Source organism: Grampus griseus, assembly GCF_964374135.1.
Source record: "Grampus griseus genome assembly, chromosome: 16".
In the NCBI taxonomy this organism is placed as follows: domain Eukaryota; kingdom Metazoa; phylum Chordata; class Mammalia; order Artiodactyla; family Delphinidae; genus Grampus; species Grampus griseus.
The window spans coordinates 57,135,396-57,163,106 of NC_139010.1; the positions used below are offsets into that span (position 1 = coordinate 57,135,396).

A 27,711-nucleotide genomic window follows, 5' to 3' on the forward strand; every position below is an offset into this window, starting at 1 on the left:
TCTTTCTTTCTTCCTTACATTTTCCCCCTCTTGGGCCCTGGCAAATCTTTTGAGAAAAGCAAATCTTAGAAACCAGACCAAAACCAAATTTTCAACAAGCTCAAAAATTTAGTTGTACCAATGTTGCGTGAAGCAGAGGTAGGGGACAAGATTGACAGCCCTTATTGTGGGAAGACCTTGGTGGACCCAAAGATTGCTCTGCTCTGCCCTGGTCACACTGCTTCTAGTGGGCTGGTTAAAAAAAAGGATGTCAAAAAGACTGCTTTCTGCAGAATCCAGAAGTGACAATAATATCTCCACCATCAATACCAGCAGCAAGACCACCACTGTGCACCAAATGCTTATCTTGTGCCAGACGGTGGACTAAACCATGATCTTATTTGATCTTATTTGATCTTTAGAACAACTCTTTTACAGATGACAGATCTGGGTTTATCGAGGTTAAGTAATAAGGCAGGTATTCGTTAATCTATAAATTTGCCCAGGAAAGGGAGGGAGGTGATGCCCCAGGGATCTCCTCTGCTGATGGGGGCTCGGGACCACGGCCTTGGCTGCTGGGATGGAAGAAGCTGGATTACCATGGGACATTTGTGTGACACTTTCTGATCAAGAGTGACAACCCAACTCACTTCAGAACAACACAGGTTTATGTGGAAAGATTTTGGTGATGTGACGGGTATGGCTCGCTCATGGGAAGTAAGCGGTTGAATCTCCAGAACTGGGAATGTGGGTCCCCAGACGGCCCTCAGCTACACCCCCCTTGCACTCACCCTGACTGCTGTTTGTCTGACTCTGGCAGCTTTGACGGCCTGAGAGGCCATGCACTGCTCAGGCCAAGGCCCCTGTGGGTGACTTTGTGGGGCACTGGGGAATTGGGTCCTTTCTTATACAGTTTGCCGGAAATGTGACAGCAGTAGACTGGGCCTCCCCAGGGCAGTCCTTCAATCAGCTGGTAGAGGGCGCCCGACAGTGTGGAGAGGATGCTTGTTGATCAGACGGACTGTTTGGAGCTGATGCTGTGAGATTACTGGGTACCCCAGACAAGTTTACCCCATCCGGTTATTACATATTACCTATTGTACTAATACACAGAAAGATGCAAACTATCGATATAAAACAAAACCAGTTCATTCAAGAAGCCATAGACGCGAGGTTAACTGGGACCCAATGTTAACTTGTACTGTTTTTTCTAGAATAGTGGCTTGAGCCTTGAGGACTTGCCTGCCTCAAGCAATATCCTGGGAAGCTGACCCAATGGAGACTTAACATCTCAAGGGTGAATTCATCTTCCTGGGTCAGAGTTGGTTTGGGGGTCACATGCTCCTGAGGTCCCTAAAGACCACGTGAGCTGCATTGCGTCCAGCGGCTCCCATGACACCTCCTCCTGGAAGGGAGTCTCCCATGAACCAAAGCCGTGCTCACCCCCCTCCCACCCCTCCGTCCCCCCATGGGACTTGCTGAGGCACCAGCCACAAAGCAGAGCAGGGACGCCTCAAGGGTGATGCTGGGGCTGTGGGTATCAGAACCACCTGGGATGATTCTTAAGATAGATCCTGGACTCCCCTGCATCAGTGCAGGAAGGGCCAGGTGCCTGGTGCAAGCAAGTGGCCCCCTCCCTCTGCCCCCCCAGCCTGAGAGCCAATGGGCCAGATGGCGAGACTCCCAGCACGTGAAACTAGAATGAGGGATTAAGGATTTGAGAGGAAGTCATGGAAGTATGGACCCCGTCTGGGGGGCCGGGGCCCACATAGCTCAGAGGAAGCATCTGTATGAGATGAGCTTCCGTGGGGTCAGTAAGCCTGGGAGGGGAGCAGGGAAGAATTTTAAAATTGAGAAACTGAACTTTGCCAATTCTTACTGGTCTCAAATACGGATGGGAATTTAGAGGCATGGGTCTTACACAACCCACCACGGGAACTTGGAGAGATGCCTCCACTGGGACGTATCCCCAGGTCTCGTGGGGAGGAGGTGAGCTAACCTGAGGGTTGTGGCCGGAGAATTCTCAATATGGGTGATGGCTTGATCTCCCGGGAGTTCCCCCCTCCCGCTTCCCCCCTTGTTTACCCTGCTCCCGTCTGCAAGCCTCTGCCAGCCCTCGATGCCCGCACAGGGTAGTGGGACTGAGGGTCACTCACCAGGATGGGCCCCACTTCCGCAGAGATACAGGCCCCAGAGAGGGCAGCGGTAGCTGGAGTGCAGGGGCACAGGGCGGGCAAAGTACAGCTGGTCCAGGGCCATGGCGCAGTGGAATATATTCTGCAGGAGGCAGGGCCACAGTCGTTAACATAGGAGTGTTACATTCTCCACTCCGCTCCCTTCCCCTGTTCTCCAAGGAAGGTTCGTCTCCTTCCAGGATGTTTTCTCGGGCTCTTGTGATGCAGAATGAGGAGGGGAAGAGAGAGAATAGGCACAAGTCCTAGGGCTGGGGGTGAAGTTTCCTAGAGGCATTTTTCAAGAAGGAAAAAGGGTAGGGAGCATCTTCAGAGGGTAAGGAAACTGAATGGGAAAGAAAAGGGAGATTTTAAGGATGTTGCTGTGGACTCTGAATCCCCCTCACTCTGTTTGAAAAATAGAGGAAGTTGATTTATTTTGACTCTGGTACATGTTTCTTTGGCCAAGACACCCAGCTGAGCTTGTGCCTTGGGGTTCCAAGGTCACAGTAAATGGCAGATGGATACTGGGAGCTGAGTGCGTTTCTGCTCCACTGGCCTGGGTCAGACCAGCCGAGGAGGGAGGAGGTGTGGGGGAGGGGGAAGGGCACACCTGCGGGGCAGGTCTGGACAAAAAGACCAACATCTGCTGGACGTCCCCGTGGGGATGACCTTCACCTGCCCCATCAACGTGTCCCAAACTGAGCTCGTCTTCTTCCCTCGAGTCGAGTCGGCTCCTGTCCCGTCTTCCCTGCCTCTGTGGATGGTATCACCTCCCCCTCCTTGGCCTTCAGGTGGACCCTTTACATCCCCTCCACCCGCCCTCTGCACGCACATGTATCAAGACTTCTCAATCCACCTGCCCAAGCCTTCCGCCTCCACCCTTTCCCTTCCGTTCCCACTGCCTGGCCTCTCTCACTCTCTATCCGGCCCAGCGCTGTCCAGTAAAAATATAACGGGAGTTGCACATGTAATTTTAGATTTTCCAGTAGCCACATTAACACTTAAAAAGAAACTGGTGAAATTAATGTTAATAATATATTTAATTTAACCCAATTAAATGATGTATTTAATTTAAGCCAATAGATCCAAAGTATTATCATTTCAACATGTGGTTGGTATTAAAATTATTGATGAGACATGCTACATTTTTCTGTACTTGGTCTTTGCAATCTGGGGTGCATTTTATACTCGAAGCGCATCTCATTTTGGCCTGGCCACATTTAAGGGCTCAACAGCCACACGAAGCTAGTCACTGCTGTATTTGACCTGCCTCCTGACCCATCCCCCTGCCTCCAGGCTCAGTGAGTTTTTGATAAGAGAAGTGTGAGCACATGCTGCCTGGGGGAGGGAAGGTCCCTCTGAAGAAAGGCAGATGGGAGGGGCTGACGCGGACATCCAGGCAGAAGGGCCGCAGTCCTGGTGACCTGCTCAGCAGACGCTGCCTCTCCTCACTCCTCCTTCACTGCCTAAATCTGACGGTGTCTCTGTCCCCTCTCTGCTGTGGTCTCTGCCTCTGTCCTCTCTTCCTGCTGAAGGCTGGGTGTGGAGGGACAAGATAAAGCCGCGTGGGCCTGCCAGGGAGTCGGGGTACAGGGAGAGTGTGACGAGAGACCCCAGTCCTGTACTCACCCCCCCAGGAAGCCCAAAGACTCTCTCCAAGTCAGGGGGTGTGAGGATGTCTCTGCCCACCACGGAGCCCTTGAAGCCGGGGGCATAGGCCTCAATGCAATCACACACTAGGTGTCGAACACAGGGAAAAGAGGTGGTGTTAGGAGAAAGAGGCATTACGATTGTACAGCTCGGCATATTTACTAAATTCATTAAACTCTACACCTAAAATGGATATTTTTTCATATGCAAATTATACCTCAATAAGCAAAAAACCAAAAACAGTCCACAGGCAAATAAACAATTCATTACAGAGACCTATGGGTGTCAGGCTAGTAGAGCCTCCCACTCTTTCCCACCTTTTTACTCCAACCCTAAACACTTGTCTCCCCTTGAACATGCAAAAATTTCTTCACCTCATTGCTCTGCTCAAGTTATTTCTTTTGCTTGGAATGCACTTTGTTGCCTGGTCGACTCCTATTCATCCTTTAAAACCCAGCTCAAATGTCCCTTCCTTTGGAAAGCTCTCCTGTCTCTCTGGCTCACAGCTTCCTCCTTTGGTTCCCCCAGTCCGTTGTACTGTAAGACTGGTTTGTTAGTCTCCCCCGCAGGACCGTGAGCAACCTGAGGGCAGGAACGATGTCTTTTTGGCTTTCTTCGCTCAGGGCCTGACCCCAGCAGTTACTCACTCTGTTGATTTAGGTTTCCCTGGGTACTCCTCTCTCCCTGGCACAGAACTTGCAGGTGTTAATCCTGAATGGGGCAGTCAGGAGGAGAGGAGGCCATACGGGATGCTCGGCCAGCTGTCACTGTGAAGCCAGGGCGGTCTAGCCCTCCTTACCTCTGTCTGCGTAAGCGTTTCTCTCATGCTCGTCCCAGGCCTTGCCTGCAGCCAGTGTGTAGGGCGTGTACTGAGTGAAGAGGGAGATGACATGGCAGCCAGGGGGAGCCAGCGTGGGGTCCAGCGAGGAAGGGATGCAGAGCTCAATCATAGGTCTGCGTGCGACACGGGGAGGAGAGAGGGAAGGGGCTGGGGAGCCACTCTGAGATGACGGGACAAAATGCAGGCCTGAGATGGGAGGATGCTGGGGCCAGGCCGATGAGCTCTGCAAGGTCATGGTGGTGTTTGCCTGCACGGGCTCGGTGACCACCAGGACAGTCCAGACCACCAACGGGGAGCTCCCTCATCTCCAGGCCCCTGTCCCCGGCCAGACCGGCAGGCTCGGGGCTCTGGTCCCTCCCAGGCCAGGGTGGTGAATGAGCGCGGTCCCTGCCGTCCCACCACACCTCCTGTGCTCTAACCAGGGGCTCAAGTGTCTCCAGGGTCCCCACCTGTGGGAAGGCAGGCCATCCATGGCGTCTTCAAAAGCCTGATGGAGAAGGAGGGTGTCCTCACAGTTCAGGTGGATTGAGCATTGGTGATGGGGCAGCGGCTGGCCCCTGGGAGCATTGGGGGCCGCCAGGAAGTCAGGCAGCCTGTCGACAGCCACTGAGGGACCAAAGAGGAGGGTCAGGGCCCAAAGGCCTGTGTCCTCAGCCCCCCAGGGTCCTCTATCTCTACCCACCACCTGCTCACCCACATGGTGGACTGGAAAGAAAAAGTATGAAAAAGTGTTTCACCTTCAAACTGGGGGGCAGGCTGTGGGGCAGGGGATAGAGATGATGATGAAGGTCAGTCTTTCCCAGACATGGAGATTTCTCACTCAGATAACCTCAAAAGAAACAGCTCTACAATCTGGTGTGCCTCTTACCATTGATCTTGGTAACAGGCGACTGGGTGTCCAGCTGGGAGATTCTCTCCACGAACTCCTCAGGAAGCCACTCCTGAAAGAAGAAGGTTCTACCCTGGGGGTGGCCAAGGCCCCAAGGGGGCTGCTTTACTCCTTTGCTCAGACTGGTCCCTCAACCTGTACTGCTGGAGACCCTCTCCCTCCCTCAGAGCTCGGCCAAACCACTTCCTCTGTGAAGCCCTCCTGGACCCCTCCAGCTCTGCGCTAACCACTTCTTCCTTTGCAGTCTGCCAGCGTCCTGGCTGTAAATGGCCCACACCAGCTCCTGCTACGGATATGGCCCGTGGGCTGCAGCGTCTTTCACCTCTGGTCTGTAAGCTCTTGGAAGTCTTGATGATCTCAAAATTGTCTCAAGATGCTTTTGAACTGATGTTTGCTGAATTTGATTAGTGGAATCACTCAGAAAAAGTGGTGCCTTGTCCCCAAGAATAATCCCCCAATCGCTGGGAGCTCCATGCTCATACACACATTATCATATCTTTGGGGGACAGGGAAGGTGTGATCAATTGCAAAAACTGCCCCAAGTCCCCAACCCTCCTTGTATGCACACCCCTTTTTATTGCCCTCCCACTGTGACTGAGCTTGGCCATGAGACAAAGCTAATGTTAGCAAATAGGATGCAAACAGAAGCACTTGCGTGACTGAGTTTGCTCAGTTTTGCCTTTTGCCAGATCTGGACTACGTGCCTGGGGATGAGAGACACATGGAGCAGAGCTGAGTCATCCTGGACATTCTGACAGAGGCCTCTCGATTAGCCACAGCCATCAGCAGGGCCCACTAGTGACCCGCAGCTGCTGGAGGAGTGCATGAGTGAGCCCAGATCACTTGAACTCAGCCAAGATCAACTGATTTCTACCGCTCTGTGTGCTAAATCCGTATTTCTTGATATGCCCAGAAGCTGTGTGGTTGTTACGCAGCATTCATGTGGCAACAGATCACTGACACAAACAGTGGAATTAGAGCTGGTTAGAGGGGAGAAATCAGGACAGCGGGAAAGCTGTAGAAGTAACCCTGGGTCGAAAGTCAGACCTGAGTTCTAGCTCTGGCTCTGCCAATTGCTAACTGCCTGGCCTCGGTCACCTCACGTCCCCGGACCTTTCCCCTCACCTGTGAGGCTTCTTTGCTGTTTGCTCCCTGCCCGTTAGGTAAGGAGAGAAGACAGATTTCCCCACATCCGGAGAGACTTGGCACTCACATCTCCCACCCTGATGCAGCCCTGGTCCCCTTGATCCCTCCACATTCCAACCCCAGGCAGACATCTCACCTCCACCCCCAGCCTCACCTGTGGCGTCAGCTTCAGGAAGGTGATCTGCGGTGACGCGCTGGACAGCACCACTTTGCTCCTTACCTCTGAGCCGTCTTGCAGCACGACTCCTTGAACGCGCCCTCCACTGCTCACCTGCACCTTAGCCACTGTCTAAAGCCATGGGAAAGAGCCCGGGCAGGGAAATGCAGGTGAGTCTTGGGGGATTTCCGCTGTCCATGCTGCCCCTAGGCACTCGCAGCCTCATCAGCCCTGGCCCCGAGTCTCTGCAGCTCCTGGTGAGGCGTTAGCCCACCCCTCCAATGCAAAGGCTCAGCCCAAATGTGGGCTAGTGGCTGTGAATTCAAATGGGGTAGGCAGAAGAACTGGGACCTGGTTCACAGCAGTACAGGCTGCAGAGCCCGAGCTCCTCGATCCTGAGCCAGGCCTTGTCCATCAGTAAAATGAGGGACCCTCCAAATCCGATACTTTGTTCTATTCTAAGATCCTTGCCAAAAATTGGGGTGGGGTAGAGGGGCTGTTCACCTTTTCAGTGAAGATACTTGCTCCGTGTGCGGTGGCTGAGCTTGCGATGGCGTCGGAGAGGGCACCCATGCCACCCTGGACGTAGCCCCAGGCCCCCCGCATCCCCTCCAGACCCCCCATCATGTGATGGAGTAACACATACCTGAGGACAGAGAATCAGAATCAGTGGCTGGAGGTGGGGTTTAATCTCCTCAGAGTTCTAGGTGCAGAGTCCTTCCCGTCCTGTATCTTCAGCCCCTCCCTGCCCCTATCCAGCCCTGTCCGACTATCCTTTAAATGAGCCCGAGACTCTTGCAAGGGCCCTTCGCTTCCCATTCTGCATCCTCTCCCCCTGTGAACATCTGCGGGCAGAGCTTTGGTTCCAACAATGTGGCAGCGATGCCCAAACCTGCCTCTCCAGCTCTCTCCTGAGTGCCAGCCTGTATGCCCAGCTACCCACAGATATCTCCACTGGCATGGCTTTGGGCAGGCATCTTAAACCCATCCCCTTGTCCCCACTCCCCAGCCTGATTCTCCATCCCAGTGAATGGCACCTTCAATTTCCAACAGAAAACTGGGTGTCAGTCTTGCCTCCTACTAGGCCCTCACCACCTACATCGTCGAGTGCCCCCCAAAGAACTTTCCAAGGCCCCACTCCCTGCTGCTTCCTCCCTGGTCCAGGCCATTCTCTTCTCTTTCTTAAGTTGCTGCAGTAACGTCCTCCTAATCGGATCCACTTCTCCCACTCGTTCTTCCCTGTAGACCTTTCTCCACGTAGAACCTGGAGCCCAGTCTCAAAACTCAGCTATGCTCCTGTCACTCAGCTCTTTTCAAGCCTTCACTGGCTTGTCGGTGCTCTGAGGACGATGGCCAGTCTCCAAAACCGGCCTTCAGGGCTCCTGCCTGCTCGTCAGCCTCGTCCCTCCCTACACTCCCCCCACCCCCCGCACTCCTGTTAAGCCAACTCTCAGTGCCTTGAATAGATCACATGATCCACGTGCAGCTCCTACGTTTGCACGTGCTGTTCCAGAGTCTAGAAGCCCCTTCCTCCCTCTTCTTTTATTTGGCTAATTCCTCCTGTCCTTAGAGTCCCAGATGAAACATCTCTGTCTCATGGGGGGCTTCTCTGAGCCTGGACCACGTTGCCCCACCATCACAGTGCCCACAGCTCTCCATTCCACTCCTTGCTCTGTGTCTACCTCCCCCACTAGGATTTCAACCCCATTCACTACCGTGTCCCCGGACCTGGTCCCCAGGCAAGTGCTCCATCGATATTTATTGAAAGAATTAATGAAAAAACAAATGACTTAAAGGCCCATTTCACAAACTGGGCAGTAGCTAAGCCTCCTGAACACCCACAGAGAAAAGGACCAGAGGCCCCAGCTGGCAAATCCAAATCGGCTGGTTGATCTTGGCCAAGATGTTGCAACTGCTGCCAGCTCCCACTTCTCCATGGCCCTGGGGATTCGGGGCCGCCTCAGTGTGTGCTGGAAAAGCACTACCAAGCGCTCTTATCCCTCGAGAGAGAGCTTCCTGCTGCATCTTCTGGTGCACTGGAAATGGCCCAAGACTTGGCAGCATCCTCTATCCCAACACACACACACACACACACACACACACACACACAACACACAACGCACACAAACAACACACACACAACACACACACACAACACACACACAACACACACACACGCACACAAAACACACACACACAATACACACACGCACAACACACAATGCACACAAACAACACACACAACACACAAAAAAACACACACAAACAACACACACACACGCACACAAAACACACACACAACGCACACAAACAACACACACACACAACACACACAAACAACACACACACACAAACACACACACACACCACACACACACAAAACACACACACACAACACACACACACAAAACACACACACACAACACACAACGCACACAAACAACACACACACACACAACACACACACGCACCCCTCCATTCCTGCTCCTACAGGGGCTCATTAAATCATACCACAGCTACACACTTCACTGTGTCTGACTGCCCCCTCTCGGATGAGGCTGTCAGCACACCTCCCGCTCACAAGGGGAAAGGCAGCTTCCCATCCATGTGAAGGTATCTGTGTGTGTGTGAGTCCTGGAAGCCAGGGAAAGGATCTGCGGGAGAGAGACAGGCAACGGGGATTTGTGGGAAGGGAAGAGATGATAGATAGGTAGATAGGTAGATAGATAGGTAGGTAGACAGGTAGATAGGTAGGTAGACAGGTAGATAGATAGATAGATGATAGGGAAGAAGATGCTCATGTTGAGATATCACAGGAAGCAGGACAGAGGTGTTTCTACTGAAGCAGTAGGGAGTAGTGGCTAAGAAGGAAGACCCAGGGTGGGGTTGGGGGCAGGTCAGACAATTTGGGCTAGAAATCAGCTCTGCCACTTACTAGCTGTGTGACTTTGGGAGGGATACTTCCCTTCTCTGAACCACGGCTCTCAGGTGTTGCTTTGAGGCTTAAATGAATCCTGTGTGAAGTGCTTCCTCCTGCCTGGCTCACTGGGTGAGCTCAGGGAACGGGAGTTAACGCTCTCGAGGGGGGATCGGCTCCACTGCTGCTGCCCCACCTCACCTGCCACACTCACCCACTCCCCGGAATGTAGGGACTTGTCATGGCTCCAATCACAGAATCCGTTGCTAGAGTAGCTTTTAGAGGCTCAGACTCAAACCACTGATCCAGCACCTGGGACGGCAAGACAGCCAGGAGAAGGGCTTACCTCGGGAGCAGAGGCCCCCTCACTGCAAGGTCCAGCCTGAGGCTGGGGAGCCCCTCACCTTGACAGCTGGAGCTGTGAGGACCTGGTAATACTGGGGCAGCTGGGCTCCCAGGATGCGACCTAAAGGAGGAGATCCATAAAATGTGAACTGAGACAGGCAAGAAGGGAACACTCTGATCCGTAATGTCTCTGCACCTGTTTCTTTACCTGTAAAATGGGAGCACAAAATATTCTGCACCCCTAAGAGCTATTGTGAGGATTAAACGAGGTATGTAGAGCATTTCTAAAGCATTTCCATAGGCACTTAATACATTTTACCTGTTAGAATTATTTTGGGGCAATTTTTAATTTGTATCTTATTCCCCCACTTTGAGTTCTGTAAGGCCGTGCCCTGGGAGGCAGCAGCATGGCTAATCCATTCCTCTGATACTGATTCAAACTATCTCCGAGAGTAACTGGGCACTAGGACCTTGAAGGCAGAGGTCATGAACCCTAGGCATTGCAGTCCCAGTGCCCAGCTTGGTGCCTGGCACATAGCAGATGCTCAATAAATATTTACTACATGAATGTTTATTGTATGACTCTCCTTGGACTGGTAATCTGGGAGGCGATGACTACTTCTGGCATCTGTGGTAGATTCTACTGGCTCTGACCCGTCACCCCTCCCCGTGTCCACACACTTTGCCATGTAGCTCTGCACTGCTTCCCTCCCTAGCTGAGTTGACCGCCCCGCCCCTTGATTCTGGACTCAAATGATTTGCTTGGCCAGTGGAATGTTTACTGATGGGATGCAGTCAGAGGCTTGGAACTGGCCTGCACATTGGGGCTTGCCCTCTGTGCTTCTGTCATTGACATAAGAAGGCCACTCCTGGACTAACCTGTGGCTTACAAGAAGAGGATTAGAGACACCTGGAGCAGAGCTGCCCCAGCCACAGCCACATGCGTGAGACCAGACCAGATCAGCTCGGCCCAGCTGGGATCAGCTGAACCATGTAGACACTTGAGAAATAGATGTTTATTTTTATATGCCACTGGAATTTTGTAGTCTGTTATGCAGCAATTTTGTGACCACAGCTAACTGTTGCAGTATTTTTCTAGAATATAGAAGCTAAACTGATTTTTGTCCCCTAGAGGAGTGGTAGGAAATAATAGTAGGCTTGGTGAAACTTCCATTCTCATACCCACAGCAGACATCACTAATTCATCACAGACTTTTTTCTTGCTGAGCCCAATAATCTAGCATCCTTCTTGTATGGGGGCATCTTTTCAAACTCTCTTGGGCCCCATCTCTTATTCCAGCCATGCCTATGGTGACGAGCTCCGTGCAGGCTCTGGTCAGCTTCACACAGTGCAACCTGACAGCATCCCACCTCAGACCTGAAGATGTGCCTCTTCATTTCTTCCCTGGGGCTTCTCTGGCACCACGACAGGACACCTACGGGAACCCACTTGGTACCCATGGATGCACAACCCAGAAGTTAATGCCTCATGTGGGAGTTAATACCCCAGGGGGCAACCTCTGACCACTGGAGGACAGAACCCAATGAGTAAATGTGTCCCCTTTCTCCTCCTGGGCATGTCCTCATGTGCATTTCCTAAGGCTTCTCAGAGGGAAGGACCTCCCCAGCCACAGTGGTGGCCAGCTCAGTAATGCACCCTGCTATCGACTCTCCCTCTTTCCCGTTTCTCCTCCTTTCCTTGGGATCCCCCTTCAAAATGAACTACTTGCACGTAAGCCTTTGGCTCGGGCTCTATTTTGAGCACGCCATCCTAAACCTTTGCCACTTCAAGTGCTCCAGGTGGCCCCTATTAATCGATGGCAGCTGGCAGGCTGCCTTGGAGGTTCAGGCTTATGTCCAATTGTGGAGAAGATGGGCTCAATCACATGAAGGTGCTCATCAGGCCCAGATGCCTGCCCTTGGACTTACCCGCCTGCAACAGGGGCTTGAGGGTGGAGAGCGACTTGAGCCTCTGCAGCAGGGAGCCCCGCTGGAAGGCCTCCATGTCCACCGGGGCTGCATCCAGCAGAGGGTCAATGGCTAACGCCAAGCGATTCATGAAGGCCTCATATTTGGGAAAGGCCTGGAACAGAGCTCTGAGTCAAGGCCCCATTGCCTAGAACCCCACAAAGACGCTGTCCCCATGCTTGGCCCTCCAGCTGCCCCATGTGGCCTGCTGCCCCCCAGCTGAGGCTCAATTCCTCAGGCCTCACGCCCAGTGTGGCTCAGCCTGGCTGTGCTGAGTTACCCCCAGTTCTAGGTCTGTGTGCTGATGTCAACACTAGGTGAGGTCAGAGAGAGCCTGGGTAGTAGGAGGGTCACCATGTAGTGGCAGGGACAAGGGGGTTGATGTAGGCCAAGACCAGTCATCAGCCACGGAATCCTCAAGTATCCTAGGAAGTGGTCTCTGTGATAAACCAAAAACCACTGAAAAGTTTCTCCTCTCTGTCCTGTCTTTCTATATCTTACTGATAAAAGTAAGATCTCTCTGCCTGTATTCCAGCATGCTGACTGCTCCTTCCTGGGCTGCAAATCTCCCGCATCCTCTTGTCATCAGCTGGGACAGAAGCTTGCATCCCTTCACCCCACAACCTCCCGCAACAGAATCCACTTCGACAGCCTGGTTATGACCCCCACACCCCCTTCCCTGGATGGGCGACAGGAGCAAGGATGGGCACCCGTGGTACCCGAGGCCCTATCTTAATTCTCAGCCGAGAGCTTTTAATTTTTGGTTCATCTAGACTCATGGATATACCCATGGAACTTTAACGACTCTTACATAAAGAAAAGCTCTGTGTTGAAGTACACTGGAGAATCTTGATTAAAATGAAGGGAAACGGCTTTCTCTGCAGCAGGTCTTTAATGTGACAATGTGCAAAGACAAAACCAGAATTCAGCTCCTTACTTTCCACAGTGGGATGTGGCCTCTGCCTCCCGCTCCTGTGGTCACCAGCTCACAGGGCCCCGGCCACACACGGCCAAGGCCACTGCTCTCTAGGCCCAGGGAACTGGCCTTGTCCTGAATCCTCTCTAGTGCATCTGAGACGAGCAGGGCTTGGAGCAGAGGGTGTAGGCCGCGGACCCCAACTCACTGCGCAAAAGAATCACTTGGAAAGCACTTTTTTTTGGTTGACTTGATCATCAGCCAGTGTTTGGAAACCACTGGCTGAAGAGAGATGCTGTGTCTGTGGTTTTCTTGGTTTTACCCAATACTAGATTAACACAACAAAAAGCAACACGCACGGATTGGTTAACCCAGGTTCTTCTTATAAAAATGTTTCCACCAAGATATGAGCTAATGCTGTGCCTTCAGCTTGTATCTAGGCTTGGTACAAAAAACGGCCATTCAAAGAATCTTTTTATGTCTGTAAAACCAATCACACCGGGCCCGTTACATTCAACGACTCATCTAGACAAAGCTACCCAGCCAATTCCTCACGGTGCAATCCTAGGAAAAGAAATGTGCCTTCTCCGTCAGATGTGTGTGCTCCCCTTCACCAGACCTGCTCGCCATCATGGACACATTCTTGCCTCGGGCTGCCAGGGAATGATGCCAAAATAAATGAATATTTATTACGATGCTCTTGTCCTAAATTCCTGATCCAGTGTGTTCTATCCTTAACTGTCTCTGATCTCCCCTTCTTCTTTCTGGCCTTCATGTGCTTTAATATTGATGACCACCTGGAATTCTGTCTGAAAGCAGGGGAGCTAGAAAGCACTTAGAGCATAAGGACATATCAGTGGACTCCCTTTTGAAATTCAGGCAGAGGCCACCTGAACAGCGGCCTCATGCTGAACACACACAGGTTTGAGGGTCTCCAGTGTTCACTGGTCTTAACCAACTGTCCTCCACCCCTTCTCTTTGCAGTGCCCAAGATCAAAGGCTGGCACATACTGGAGCCTTCCTAGGGCGGATGAAGTGGCCACACCCTTGTGGCCTTTGACAACCTGCTGTAGGACAAGTCCAACCAAGCCCATTTTTTTCCAAGAGCGGCCACCAGGCTGAGATGGAGGAGATCAGTCTCTGGTCACCTTCCCTACCTGGGCATCCTTCCGTGAGAATTGGGCGATCTGCTTCTGGTTTTCTGCCATGTCTGTGCCCAGCAGAAGGGACCTGGGCACCTTGCCGGCTGTGCCCTCTTCCAGCATAGGTGTGAATGAGCGGGGGTTTCGAAGATGAAGCCTCAGCCCGTGTTTCTGCAGAACACAGACAGCACAGGTAACATTTGAGGGGATCTGCCCATGACCCTTCTCTGATTGTGTTTGTGTGACCGCTTAGGTACCTGCATGCAGGTTCCCAAGGCCTGTGGTCCTGGTTCCTAATTTTGATACAGGTGTATAAAAAGCCCTCTTGCCCAGGCACCCTATGGCAGACCATGCCATACCACGCCACGCCACCCAGTGCCAGGGACTGTACTAGGGTTTACGATGGTTACGTCACAACAGCTCTGTAAGTATATCATCCTCATTGTACAAATGCCACAGCAGAGGCTCAGAGAAGTGAAATAACTTGTCCAAGGTCACATGGGGAGGTGGATCCTGGTTTCGAAACCACACCCCTGTGACTCCAAAGCCCTGGCTCTCAGTGTTAGTCTTTAAATGCCCCCCTCTCAGAAATAATAACTAAAACTGAGAAAGACACAATAAAGCCACAGTCATGTGAAAATCCATATTTACAAGGTGGATAAATCGTTCACATCAGAAACAACTTATTTACTTTGCAGGCTCATTTACTCCAGGGTCACTTTAAATGGAAGTTCCCTTGATGCATTGAGAATATGATTTGATTTACAAATATTTGACTAGCACACAGAACTTTCCAAGAGTACACTTACTTCTTCAAAGAAGGTGGAGATAAAACAAAAAGGGCCTGTGCTGCCTCCACCAATAAGACTTCCTGCTCCCGCTGGAGACTTCTTTCTTCTTAAACCACTTTATTGAAGTATAATCGACGTACAAAGAGCTGTACGTATTTAATGTGCAACTTGACGAACTTGGCGTTTAGGGACTTCTTCCCCCAGATACTTGGTCTGCTCCCTCACCTCTTTCAGGTCTTTGCTCAAATGTCACCTGAGTAGCAATCTCCCCACCCCCATCCCCTGCCCCCGAAATGAGATCTGTGAGCAGAAGTTTTAGGAAAACATGAGGAAACCAAAAGAGATTTTTCCAATAATTACAGCAGAAGTTTCCCCAAACCACGGGTGTTCCAGATGGCAGGGTCTCCACGGTTGAGGGTTCTGTGGAGGTGAGTCTGAGCGTTGGTAGGGGCAGGCTGGGAGACCCGCAGGACCCTTTCTAACACTAAGATGGGGAATGCCTTTGATTCCAAACTGGAGGAACCTCCAGCTTGGTTCCTCCTGATACAGTGAACTCTTTCCCACCCAGGTGGCATCCCTAGTTCCTCTGTGTCTCTCACCCTTGGCATCACATCCATCACCAAGTCTCACAGCTCAGCCTCCAGACCTGGTCCACATGTCCCCGCCCTGACTCAGCCTGAGCCGCCACCCTGCGACCATGGCTGCTTCCACCGCAATCCACACCATCCAGCAGGTGGTATGACCTTTCATAAGGTCATAAATCCCATCACTCCACTTGTCGATTTAACACCTCTGCTGCCCCCGGAGCTCAGGATAAAGCGCAGGCCCTTGCGTACAGCACGCGAGGCCTGTCTCCTCTGGCCCCTGGCCCTCTCTCACACCACCTGCTGCCTCTCGGCCGGGCACTGTCTGCTCCGGCCACATGACCTTCCCTCCCCTTGGGCCTGTCCACCTTCACTTCCCTCTGACTGCAACGCTTTCTGCTCAGATGTTCACAGGGCTGGTGACTTCTTGGCATTTGAATGCTAGCTCAAACGTCACCCCTTCAGGGAGGTTTTCCTGGTCACCAGTCCAGGCTGGGCCTCCAGTTCCTCACTGTCACATTACTTTATTTTCCTTTCTTTAGGTGGCACTTACCTCTCCCTGAGGTCCTCTCACTAAGAGCAGAAGCCTTGCCCCCTTCCCTCGCCGCTGTCTCCCCACATGCCTCTCCCAGGGCCTGGCACAGGGCAAGTGCTCAGAAGCATTTGCTGAATGAATGAATCAATAACCTCCCCTCACCAAAAAAGGGACCCAAGAGGATCCCAAGGGTTGTTTCAAGTCTCGATAATTGAACAGGATTAATGTATTTATCTGATTCCAGGACTTTCTCTCATAAAGGGAGCCGTTGTTATTCTTGATGGTTTTGATGATGTGGTGTCAGAATAAGAAGGGGCTGTTAAACCACCGTTATATTATCCCCATTAGATTTGCTCAGATCACGCAGTTTCCCTCTTGTAAAAAACAAAATGCTTCTGATTTACCCATGGGATTTCTCAGCATGTACAGCCGTCCTGGCTGGAAATTGCTGGGAAGGGACAAGCCGTGCATTAGGGAGCAGAGAAATGGGAGAGTTAAGGGGTGTGGTTCTCAGAGTTGTGCTCTGGGGTCCTCCTACTTCAGAATCATTGGCTCCTGGGCCCACCACAGTCCCACAGGATCACCCTTCGTTCCTCTGAGCAAGAACCACTTTCCCACCAGTTACCCAGATTGTTCTCAGGGACCTGAGAGTTTGAGAGCCCTGCCTTAGAGAGATTTCCGAGGAAAGCAGGAGCAAAGGGATGGGGTTGGGAGCCAGAAGGTGAGTGCAGGTGGGAGGGAGGACAAGGGGGTGCCACTTGAATGAGGTCAAGGCTGGTCCAGGGAGAGCTGGGGAAGGCAGCTGCTGGCTGATACAGGATGAAAGACACCACCTCCCCTCTGCCACATACACCCAGGGCAAAAGCTCTGCCCTCCTTGTCTGGATCCCACGACTCACTGTGGGGCCACTGTAAAAGCAAGCTTACTATCCAGGTGGATAGAACTGCGAGATGATCTCATCGACAGCTGGGGAAACTGAGACTTGGAAAACAGGCCCAGTGAGGCCTCAAGCAGGTTGGCGGAGTCATCCTCTGGCTCAAGTAGAGCTCAGTCTAATCGGGCACAGGCCCACAGTGGGAAGGTCTGATAGGAAGTAGCAGGCCACAGGTCCTTCTGGAGCCTCAGTTTTCTCAACTGACGAATGGGCATAATATTGGGTTGGCCAAAAAGTCCGCTCGGATTTTTCTGTAACATGGAAAAATCGAATGAACTTTTTGGCCAACCCAGTAATACTAGCTGACAGTTGTCGAGCACCGACCATGCCCCAGGCACTGTACTAATGATTAGCAAACACCAACCACTACAATAGCCTTATGAGGCAAGTACTATTACATCTCCATCTTACAGATGAGGAAGATGAGGCACCACCAGCCCAAGTCATACAGCTGGTAACAGCAGAGCAGGGATTCAAAACTGACCAGTTAGGTTCCAAAGTCTGCAATCTCAGTCCCGTGCTCTACCGAGGCCGGAGCTGCTGGAAGAGCTTATGTCTGTGACCTGGCCCACTGTCATCGGCAAAGTGCCTGGAGGTGCACGAGGCTGAGCTGGGTGGCTATCAAGGTGCCCATGGCGGCGGCACCTCACAGAACGAGGAGGAGTCAGTTAGACCTGGCTCAAGTTCTTGGTCACTTCCTAGTGTGCGAACTTAACCCCCCTGAATCTCGGTTCCCTCATCATAAAATGGGGACACTACCTGCTCTCGTCTCACAGACGAGGACAAATTGACAGAGCATGAAAGCTCGTAGCCCACGATGTGACACTGGTAAAATAAATGCTCTTTATTATTGTTTTGGAAACAGAATATTCCTAGAAAGAGGAGCAGTTGCCCTCCTATAGGTATCTTCTGAGTTGTCAACGTCCTGTTAAAATAAGGTACCGCGCACTCCGGATGGGATTAGTTCCGTGCATCACGCAGCAGGACTGCTTCCCACCTTGATCTGAGCACCATTCTCCTATTAATGCAGCCCAAGATCAGAGATCAAAGGATATACTCAATTCACTTGGGAGCTGCTAGTTAAAGGAACCCTATGAGAATACCATTTTCAAATGAGTAACTTTTTTTAAAAAATAAAGAGAACGGACTTCCCTGGTGGCGCGGTGGTTAAGAATCTGCCTGCCAATGCAGGCGACATGGGTTTGAGCCCTGGTCCGGGAAGATCCCACATGCCGCAGGGCAACTAAGCCCATGTGCCACAACTATTGAGCCTGTGCTCTAGAGCCCGCGAGCCACAACTACTGAAGCCTGCGTGCCTAGAGCCCGTGCTCCGCAACAAGAGAAGCCACTGCAATGAGAAGCCTGCGCACCGCAACCAAGAGTAGCCCCCGCTCGCCTCAACCAGAGAAAGCCCACTCGCAGCAATGAAAACCCAATGCAGCCAAAAAAATAAATTAAGAGAAATCCCAGGAAATTATTTTAAAAAGAAAAAATAAATAAAGAGAATAATTATGTGAAAATTTCTGTTCTGTGATCCTCAGCTTTCATAAGTTAGATTTTTAAAAGGAGGGTCTACCCCCACCCCTCCCCTCACACTTGCCACTCTGCATAATTGGTGTGTCAGAAAATTGCCTTCACCTAGAGTCTGGTTTGGACTGAAGTCCACAGACCCATTCCCAGGCCTTGGCAGGGTTTCATCCAGTCCTGGCTGGTGACAGGTGTGTGCTCTCTCTCTGTGTCTCTCTTAGGGGTACAAAGAATACTTTATTTAATGGGTGTCAGCGGATTAATGTCTTATTAATTTAAGATTTAGGGCAAAGCTGGTGCTGAAGTGCCGTCAGCGTCGTAATCAGACGGCGCAGGGGACCTCTCTCCAAGGGGTGGGCGACAGAGGCGCCAAGCAGGTAAGCTAAGTGGGCTCCTGGAATGCATGACCAAGTTTGTCAAAGAGGCAGTGAGGGGGTGAAGGAATCTGAAGGGGCGGGGGACGAGACTGTGGACCAAGGTGAGGCTACGAGGAGTCGACAGAGGCAGACTGTGAGTTCTCAGGATGCCCTCAAAATGGCCCAGGAGCCCAGAGAGGTGAAAGTCCCCGAGTCCGACTTCCTGCTCAAGCTGCCGAGGACGGTGACAGGCTCTCATGTGTAATGAGGGCAGAAATCAGCTCAGGTCCTAAGGCAGCTTTGCAAACTCAGATGCCCAAGGGTCCTAGCAGGTTTCCTATGGGGGCTGGACAGACCCCAGGAAGTGATGTGACAAAGCAGAGCTGGGACTGAATCCACGTAAAGGGCCAGCCGGTACAGCACGGAGGAATATGGGCCTGATGTTGACAAAGCCTGTTCTTCGAGAGGTTTGATTGTGTATGAAATTTCCTGATCTTTAAGACACTGGGTGGGCCAGACAAAGCCCATTTGTGGGCAGGCACTACGGAGACCATGGGAGATAGACACACCCTCGGAGGGAAGAATAGCAACTGCCCACTTCCCCAGCCCCCAAGCCATGGAGCAGGTGGACACACACACACACACACACGCTCTACCTTCAGCTCCAGGTCGGTGTAAATCTGCGGTCGGAGCAGGCTGAGGAGGTAGGATGCTCGGGAGAACTTAAACCCTGAAAATGAATCGGATGAAGACAGTAACCAGGGGTCACCAGTGGTCACCCCCCATGCCCCTCACCCACCTCTTTGGCTCACCTGGGATTATTTCCTCTGTGACAGCTGCACCCCCGATCACGTGGCGTCTCTCGAAGACTGCCGTGTTCACCCCCAGTCTCTGCAGGTATGCCGCCTGAGGCGGGGCACACAGGGCCCTCCCTTTACCCCTGGGGGCTGACCCGCACCCTCAGGGTCCTCACCACAGGGCTGGCTCAAGCTGTCCCTGCCTCTGAGATGCCCTTCCCCCTGCCACCCGTGAATGTTCACTCCCCCCCGAGATGTTCTCTAAGACCTGACATGATTGGTCCTGCCCCTCCACTTCCCAGCCCGAGGTGACCTTCCCTCCTGCAGGGTCCAGTGCCTCTGTGAACTCTTCATCTCCTGGGGAGGTGGGGTGGCAAGCCTCGCTCTCCTCACTGGCCTGAGGCAGGCAGCACGGTGAGCTTGCCTTGTGAGTGCTGAGCCCGACCGCCCAGGTTCCACTCCTCTTTCTCTTTTCTGCTGGGGCGGCCTCAGTACCTAATCCATCCAGCCTCAGTTTCCTCATGTGCAAAAATGGGGCTGATGATAATAACACCCACTTTGACCGCTTCACGGGGTCACTGTGAGAATTCTCTGAGCTGGTCCCTAGAAGGGGCTTACACAGGGTCCCTGGCACATGGGACGTGTTCAATCAGTGAAGCCATGATTATAGCACAGCCTTATTTTGGGGAACAAATGATGCGGGGGGGGGATTAACTTTTCTCTAGCACTTAGTGGAAAATCAATAAATATTTGTTGAACCGAACTAGTCCTGAGTCTACAGACCTAAAATGCTGGTCCTCACACCACTGCAGCTACCACCCCCAAGGTGACAGCAGGGATGGTGTAGCTCTGAAGGCAGACTTTTTGAAAAGTTCGCTTGGCTACTACAATGTGCCAGACACCGTGCGAGCATCATCTCGTATAATCCACCCTAGAGGTAGGCACCGTGATTCTCCCCATTTCACGGAGAAGGAAACCGAGGCTCAGTGAGGCTAATAGCTCAGGATCACAGAACAGATGAGTAGAGGTGTCAGGAACTGAACCCGGGTGGTCTGGACCCAGAATCTACACTCCTGACACATCCTAACGAGAAAGGAGAAAAGAGCAGCCCAACATGACATTCAGAAGGTGGCCTGGCCCTCAGAGGTAAGCCCTGTTTCTCCCACTAGACATGAACAATCTCATAATGATGACCGCAGACAGGGATAATCTTGACCACGACAAAATGGGACAGAGCAAGCCCACTTCACAATTGTGTCTAAGCACAAACGAGACAGGGTCTACTGGGCCACCACAATACCATCTCTCTCGGCCAAGACGAGTGATGCTACGTGTGCACAGTGACCGCTCTCCTCACCCTAGTCTCCCTTCTCCGCGCACACGGTTACTGAGATGCCCGCTCACAGGGCTGCCCCCACTCTGACAGTATCCAATCTAGAGCCGACCCCTACTTCCTTAGGCTCTCCCCAAATCAGTCAACCGAAGTGCGTGTCCTAGAGTTAAGTTCCTCCTGTACCTCTTATCCTGGGACGCCCCATGCTGTCCCCATGCTCACCATTTGTGTAAGGCTTTACGAGCTGGGTCCTTGGGGCACATCATCTATTCCCTTCACCTCAATTCGGTGAGGGTGGGCATTTTAATTCTCATTTTACCATGGCTCAGAGAGACAAACTGACTCGCCTTAACCTTTGCAAATGGAAAGTGGCAGAGCTGGGGACAAACCCACGTTGGTATTAATACAAAATCAATGTTTTAAATTACTGATCGGTTGAGTTAAATAATGTCCCCTGTGAAATGTTCAAGTAAAACTGCTGTGTCAGGAAAAGTCTTAAGATTGAACACAGGTCTCCTGGCTCTCCATGTTGCTGAGCCCCCTGCATTGATATTCTAGAGCATGTTAGGCTTGTGGCCTGAAGCCCAGTAGCACACACTGTGGTCTCCTAGGGGTACGTGGACTCTGGTCTGAGAAGCACAGCCTTAGGGTAACCCTGGCCTGCCTCAGCTTGGGACCCAGAAGCCACCTGTGCTGGGGCAGGACCCCGCTTCCTCTGCTAGGTCGGCTTCCTCGCTGTCTCCAGGGCGCACTTTGGACTGTGTATAGCTGCTGTGTTCCCCGGGTTGGTACCTGGCCTAAACCTAGCTGGGGAACATGGGGTCTGTACACAAGGACAGCCCACTATCTGGAGTCAAAGGCCCCCCAGCCCCAGTTACCTGACCCTGCAAGCTCCAACCTGCCTCCCAGGGTATGCCCATTACACACTTTCCCAGCTATTTATCACCTTGCTTTTGAAAGGTCATGGGGGAAACCTATGAGCATTAAGGAGAGGAGAACAAGGGAGCCCCTGATATCCTCCTTAGCAACTGCAGATGTCCATTCGAGCCAGCCGCTGGTCAGCACCAGGGCGCGAGGACTAGCCGGCCTTTCCTTCTCCCCCTCGGCATTCATCCTCTGGCTTCCTTACACTCCTGCTGAGGGCCACACACCCAGGGACCAATGAAGAGGGGCAGAGCGGGAGGGACTCACAGCCACCAGCCCGTTGTGTCCTGCAACGAGAAGGAGGAGGGGGGAGGAAAGCGACAGTGGTCAGTGGGCAGACAGACACATTCCTTGAGGAGTGTGGCCACCCACCCCTGTCCCCATGCCCATGAAGATCCTGGAGAGGTAGCAGAACTTGGGGGACCCCCTCACCTGTACCTCGATGTTGGAACAGCATCTAGCTCAATGCTGTAAGACACCAGTCTTTGGGGAGTCAGAAAACCCCGGTTCTTGCCCTGAACTGAAAAAAGTCCCGTCACCCTGGCTTGGCCAGTGGCTCATGCTGGAGTGGGGACAAGGAGAAATCCACAGTCATTAGTTGAAAATTATCCCACGAAGCCTCGCATTGCTGGTCTTCTGGCACTTGGGGACGAGTGGGTGACTGTCAGAGGGAGTGTGACAGTTGACTTAGCAGGGAAGAGAGGGAGGCGAGGCTGTACGATGATGCCAGACGTCCCTGCCTGGCATGGAATCACCAGCCGTCCGGGTGAGCGCTGGTCCTGTGGACAGTTGCTGCCAGGCATGGCTTGTTGTGCCCAAGCGTGGCTCACAACAGTGCCCCAGAAGGGGCGTCTTTGTCAATTCCCAGCGTTCCCCAAATAAAACAGGAACAGCTCAAAATGAATGAAACACACACGGCTCTGACGTGCGCTAGAGTAGCTCAGCGCGCTTCGGGGGTGCCAGCTGACGGGGCAGATTGGTCTATTATAGAGTTTCTTTCCAAAAATTTTAGGCAGGCTGCCCCTGGGATAGGAGCCCTGAAAGTTGCCTTGGGATCCGATGTTCCACACCAAGCCCAAGTGCAAGTGCCTCCAAGCTAGCAAGCTAGCACACCAAGCTAGCAAGTGCCGCTCCAGCCCTGAGAAGCTCCAGGATCACGTGAGAACTCGAGTAAACACCGATTCCCCAACCCCTCCCCAGAATCTACTCAGCAGGTTGGGGCCGTGGACCAGGATGTACTTCACAGAAGCTCCCTGGTCATTCTGATGCAGGTGGTCTCAGACCCACAGGCCGAGCACATGGTGCCCTGGGGTTGGGGCCTCCCCTTTCCTTAGTCTCAGAATAAAATGCAGCAGCTGGAGAAGTCCTCGATGGGTGGAGAACAGGCCCTGGTTGCTTTCAGGGAGGGGGGCCAGGCCTCCCCTGGGACACACGGCACATGCTTCTCTTTGGTGGTGGGAAGTCACTCTGAGTCTTCAAAGATGCCAGAAGGTAACTGTGTTCTCTGAGCGCCAACCTGAACCCAGCGTTGACTCTAATAAAAGGCTCGGCCATTAAACTGACAAACATCCACAAACAGGAGGCAGCAATGACCCCACATGATGGATTTCTCACGGCTGAGTTGGTTTTGTTTTACATTTTCCACATAGAGACCTGCCAGAATTTTCTAGGTCATTGAGCCAATTTATCATCCATTAAAGGAATCTCTGAAACGGAGTTTTTTAAACTCTTTGGCCGTGATCTGAGGAAGAAACGCATTTTACTCTGTGACCTGACACCCCCCCACACACATAAATGTATTTCACAGAAACGAAAGTTTCAGGAACTAATATTAAATCATCATGTGATAAGCATGTGATGATCTACTTGATTATATTTCATTTAAAAATGCTGATTGATATAGTACTATTTTTAATATGTTTTTGATAATTTTCTTAAGAAAGTTTCAAAAATATGATGGAAGGGAATCATGAATGGATGGATTGCAAGCTGAAATTTGGAAAGCCCTGCTCTCAAATACATATGACAAATTAAAGGCAGACTGTCCTGGGCTCATCCTGGCTTCTGCTGTCTTCCTCACGCGTAAAAACAGAGGGCCTGCCGGACCTGCAGTGTTGAAGGGAGGATAACCGGTAATGCACGTAAAGCACCTGTCCCTTAGCAGACAATAAAAGGTAGCTGCCTTTTAATCAGTGCTGATTATAAATCTTGGAAAACTAATGAAAGCTTCCAGGCAGCAAGGTCCAGTTCAGTCAACACATGTAAGCCCACAAATGCACAAACAGACCTCAAAGGGCAAAGGTTGAGGATCCAACAGCCCAAGCTCCTCTGTCCTCCCCCACTCCCCTACCCCCAGTCCTGGCTGAGCCTTCCCGCAGCTTCTGGTGACCTCTCCTTTCCCCTTGAAGGAGTCTTAAGCTGTGGGCTCGGGCTCAGCTCATCTCCAGGCCAGACTGCAGGGTTCCTTATGCAGCAGGCACGGGGGAGCTCTGGAGAGAAGCTGCCCTGAACGTGGGTTCTTGAATGTGTGGGCTGCAGATGCCCCCATGAGATCCATTCCAAGTGTTGGTTAGATGTGCTGACTTCCTCAGAATCCTAATCACCAGGTAGGGGCCCAGGAACTGCATTTTAACTAGTTCCTTGGGTCATTCTTAGGCAAAGTTAGTCAAATGACTAAATCAGGGTCCTCTTTTAAGGTGACTCCCAGTGTGGCTTCAGGGAGCAGAGATAATCTTTATCTTAGAAGATGCCACTGTGTTCCTCACTCAGGCTGGAAATGCCTTCAAACCAGCAATTAGAGAAGCAACGTCAAAGAAAAACTCAGGCCTGAGACTCACACACTTGTGGCAATTCACCCAGGTGTCTATCTGGGGACCTACGATCAACCTCTCTGCCAAGAGGCAGCAGGGCTGGGCTGTCACCAAGGGCAAGAAAGGTGGGAGGCACTTCCACTTCCTGAGCCCAGCCAGTGGGGGCTGGGGCAGGAGTCCCCCAGCCCCGGAAGTCGGTGAGATAGTTGTCAAACGCAGCCCCTGGTAAAAAATTAAATTACATCAACTTACAATGAAATAATTATATTAAAAACCAAGGTAATAAATATTCAAAGCTTGTCACTTCCTGTTTTACTTTGCTTTAACGGTTGGCTCTGCTTTCACGGTTATTTACCTCTAGAGACCCACAGAGGGGCCACGCTACATGATGATCCTTGGCTGCATCTCTCTCCCAAATCCACCTTTGGTGACATCACATTGGTAACTTTGAAAAAGGCCACAGTAGGAGTATTCACACTATGGAAATCTGCAAACATTACACACCAGGGCTTGAGTTATTGTTTTTGGTTGTTAGACTTAAGAAAGTGATGGAGAACCTGCTAATAAAGTAGATTAAACTTGTGTCTATAGCTGTTACACTGTGAAATGTGCAAAAAATTGAGGAACTGTTCTTCCAGTGTTCGAAAAACATTATCTGATTGAGCAAAGTCATTCCCGTCGTTGAGGAAGGCGTGAAGTTCAGACATAAATCTTTGTTTCACTTTCTTTCTGCTGTTTAAATAAAAATATCAAACTACATTCTTTTCAGAACTATTTTCATTTGTCAAATTGCAACCACAGGTTGGTTACTGAGTTTGGCAGAAGTCACAGGTACTTGGTAAGAACAGATTGGCTACCTGGAATTTACAGTATTGTATATATATATATATATATATATATATTTTTTTTTTTTCGGTACGCGGGCCTCTCACTGCTGTGGCCTCTCCCGTTGCGGAGCACAGGCTCCGGACGCGCAGGCTCAGCGGCCATGGCTCACGGGCCCAGCCGCTCCGCGGCATGTGGGATCTTCCCAGACCGGGGCACGAACCCGTGTCCCCTGCATCGGCAGGCAGACTCTCAACCACTGCACCACCAGAGAAGCCCAGTATTGTATTTTTTATCTGCAAAACTGTGTGCTACACTTCTTTTACTTCCGTATTTATAATAAACTTACGTATGGATATACATGCGCACATTTTCCCTTGAGAGGTGACTAGTAAACATTGACCAGCACACGACTGCTCTTTGTAGGGGTACAAATGAAGAAATGCCCAAACAGGGACACAGCTTTAAAGCTGTGTGATGAGCATGTCCTTCCAGGCCTGTCTTGGTCGCTCTGTATAAACCCAGTTGGAAATAATGTCAGAAGCTGAAACTGGGGCTCTGTGTGAGTGTGAGTGGAAGGCCCGGAGGAAAGGCAGCCTGGTCCTGGCCCGCAGCCTCACACACTCGCAGTGGAATCAGGTGCCCTGCAGCCTGGGGCTCAGCAAAGCATAGCAGGGTCACTGCAGCAGGTCTCCCACGTGCCCAGGCAGGCAAGGCAACAGGGGCTGTCACCCTCTGTGCGTAGGCAGGAGAATCTCTGGGACTCATTTCTATTTTTTCCTAACTCCCCTTTATGGAGCAACTGCAGTGTCCTTGGGGGTGGGGTGTCTCAGTGGTCAGGGGGTGGTGACCAGAACTCAGGGCACTTGGGGTGGCTGGATTTCACACTTCTTGTCCCAGGGCTCTTTCCTTCCAAACCTTACGTACCATATGCTTTCCAAGAGTATGGTGGCAACTAGCTAATTTCACAGGAGATACATGGAAACCCCTGAATTCACCTAGTCCTCCCTGGTCATTCTAGATGGGAAGACTCAAGCCCAGAGAGGGCAAGAATCTGCCCCAGGCCACACAGTGAGTCAACAGCAAAGCCAACCCCAGAACCCCGGCATCTGCTTGCAGACAGGTGGGCTTTCCACACCAGCACCTGCTCTCAACCCAACTCCTGGCCAGCTCGTGCCAGAGTAGAGGGACGCGAGGGCCTTCTGAGCAGGGCTGCCCTTCAGCCCCTCAGCTCTGGCCCAGCCCACTTTACCTGCTCCTATTACCACTGCATCGTACTCCGGCTTCAGACGTCCCCTGGCGTCGGAGTGAGCTCGTCTTAAAGCGGGGTGGGGAGAGGCAGCCACGGCCCTGCGGAGCCCTCGGCCACATGCAGCCATTTCTGCCCGGGCTAGGCCAAGAATTTGCTTGCAAGCAGCTTTTCGTGCCTCTCCAGGCAGGGGGAGGAGCAGGGAGAAAGCAGGAAGAGAGGAGGAGCTGCAGCCCAGCTGCCGTACTTGGCCCTGGGCCACGACTAAACAGGGGAGGCTGAGCTGCCCACAGCCCAGCCTGACCCCGTCCACACCCGGCCGAGTCGCGGGAGGTCGCCTGTTAGCCAGGCAGAAGTCCTGCACCTCCAGGCCCCCAGAGAGTAACCACCGTGCCGCTAATTCTCTAGGGCTCCTGTGTGCCAGGCCCTGTGCTGACCACGGTCGTGCAGTCCCTCGTGTAAGCCCCAGAGGAGGGGCACTGAGGCTCGGAGAATGTGCGTGTGTGTGTGAGTGTGCTAATGAGTGTTCCAAAGGTCCGTCTCCTCCCCTGTGCTGTCCTGCTTCTGGTTAAGGAATTAAAGGTCCCGGATGAGTTGGGGGTGGGAATCCAAGTAAAGAGAGGGACTTGGGTCAGACTCTGCTCCAGCTTCCCGTCCCTCCGGCTTGTAGGGGGGTAACTGCTCTATGCCCACAGCAGGCTCAGGGACCCACTGCCTGAAGGCCTCTGGGGCAGGCCCTCCGCACTGCCGACACCAGGGCCTCAGCAACACTGCGGCGGGGGGGTGGGGGTGGGGGTGGCATCTGCCCCTAGGGCCCCCAGAGAGCCACACGTCCTTGCTTAAATGCCATCCAAATGCTTAAACGCCATCCACTTCTCAGGCTGCCGCACAGCTGGAAAGGTCTGGGGGCCAGTTCAGTCCT

The 27,711-nt window shown here is 52.2% G+C and overlaps 1 protein-coding gene across 1 annotated transcript; it reads right to left on the reverse strand.

Moving 5' to 3' along the window:
- Window positions 1–26,963, reverse strand: PYROXD2 (pyridine nucleotide-disulphide oxidoreductase domain 2). Its single transcript, XM_082674139.1, has 16 exons — window positions 26,793–26,963; window positions 22,173–22,192; window positions 19,664–19,757; window positions 19,508–19,581; window positions 14,140–14,295; window positions 12,028–12,181; window positions 10,158–10,219; window positions 9,968–10,065; window positions 7,341–7,482; window positions 6,834–6,968; window positions 5,513–5,585; window positions 5,094–5,250; window positions 4,603–4,757; window positions 3,783–3,889; window positions 2,136–2,256; window positions 1–1,384 (listed from the first exon to the last, which is right to left on the reverse strand). The coding sequence occupies exons 1-16, from the start codon at window positions 26,917–26,919 to the stop codon at window positions 1,314–1,316; spliced, it is 1,746 nt and encodes a 581-aa protein (XP_082530265.1). The 5' UTR covers window positions 26,920–26,963; the 3' UTR covers window positions 1–1,313.
- Between the last annotated feature and the right edge of the window lie 748 nt (window positions 26,964–27,711).